The following is an 821-nucleotide window of genomic DNA, read 5'->3' on the forward strand; positions in this document are numbered from 1 at the left end:
GCCCCGCCCCCTCACCCCGGTCCCCACGGGGTCACAGTCGTAGCGGGTTCGGTTCCGGGGCGGGGCCTCCTGGAGGGGGAGGGGACAAAGGGAGAAAAATAGGCGTGGCCTCCTCAAAGGGGCGTGGCCTCCCCCCAAAAGGAGTGGTTTTAACCACAAAGGGGCGTGGCCTTGTGGAAATGGGCGTGGTCGTGAATCAAGAAACAAAAGGGGGTGTGGTTAACAACCGAGGTGGGCGTGGTCAGGGACAAAAAAGGGGTGTGGTCAAGGGTGAAGAGGTGCGGTCAGGGGGAAAAGGGTGTGGTCAAGGATAAAGGGGGTGTGGTCAAAGGCAAAATAGGGTGTGGCCAAGAAAAAAGGGGGTGTGGTCACATGCAAAATAGGGCGTGGTCAGGGATAAAGGGGTGTGGCCAATCACAAACACGGTGTGGTCAAAAACAAAAGGGGGTGTGGTCAATACAAACAGGGCGTGGTCAATGACAAAAGGGACGTGGCCAATGACAAAGGGGGTGTGGTCAAAGGGGTGTGGTCAAGGACAAACAGGGCGTAGCCGAGGACAAAGGGGGCGTGGCTAATGACAAATGGGATGTGGTCAAAGGGGTGTGGTCAACAACAAAAAAGGTGTGGTCAAGGACAAACAGGGCGTGGTCAATGACAAAGTGGGTGTAGTCAAAGGGGTGTGGTGAACAACAAAAGGGGTGTGGTCAAGGATAAAGGGGGTGTGGTCAACAACAAAGGAGGTGTGGTCAAGGACAAACAGGGCGTGGTCAAGGACAAACTAGGCGTGGTCAAAGACAAAGGGGGTGTGGTCAAGAACACAA

General features: G+C 55.2%; 1 protein-coding gene across 1 annotated transcript in view; it reads right to left on the bottom strand.

Annotated features, from left to right (window-relative positions):
• Positions 1 to 7: 7 nt before the first annotated feature.
• The window catches only part of CLN3 (CLN3, battenin), a gene marked incomplete at its 3' end in the record, with an annotated part of 2,571 nt that continues 1,757 nt past the window's right edge, over positions 8 to 821 (bottom strand). Inside the window, exon 4 of the mRNA XM_027707063.1 lies at positions 8 to 69. Within this exon, the coding sequence (XP_027562864.1) occupies positions 8 to 69 (62 nt within the window). The remainder of the gene's footprint in view (positions 70 to 821) is intronic.

Source organism: Neopelma chrysocephalum, unplaced genomic scaffold (genome assembly GCF_003984885.1).
Source record: "Neopelma chrysocephalum unplaced genomic scaffold, ASM398488v2 Primary Assembly neopelma1_88855, whole genome shotgun sequence".
Lineage (NCBI taxonomy): Eukaryota > Metazoa > Chordata > Aves > Passeriformes > Pipridae > Neopelma > Neopelma chrysocephalum.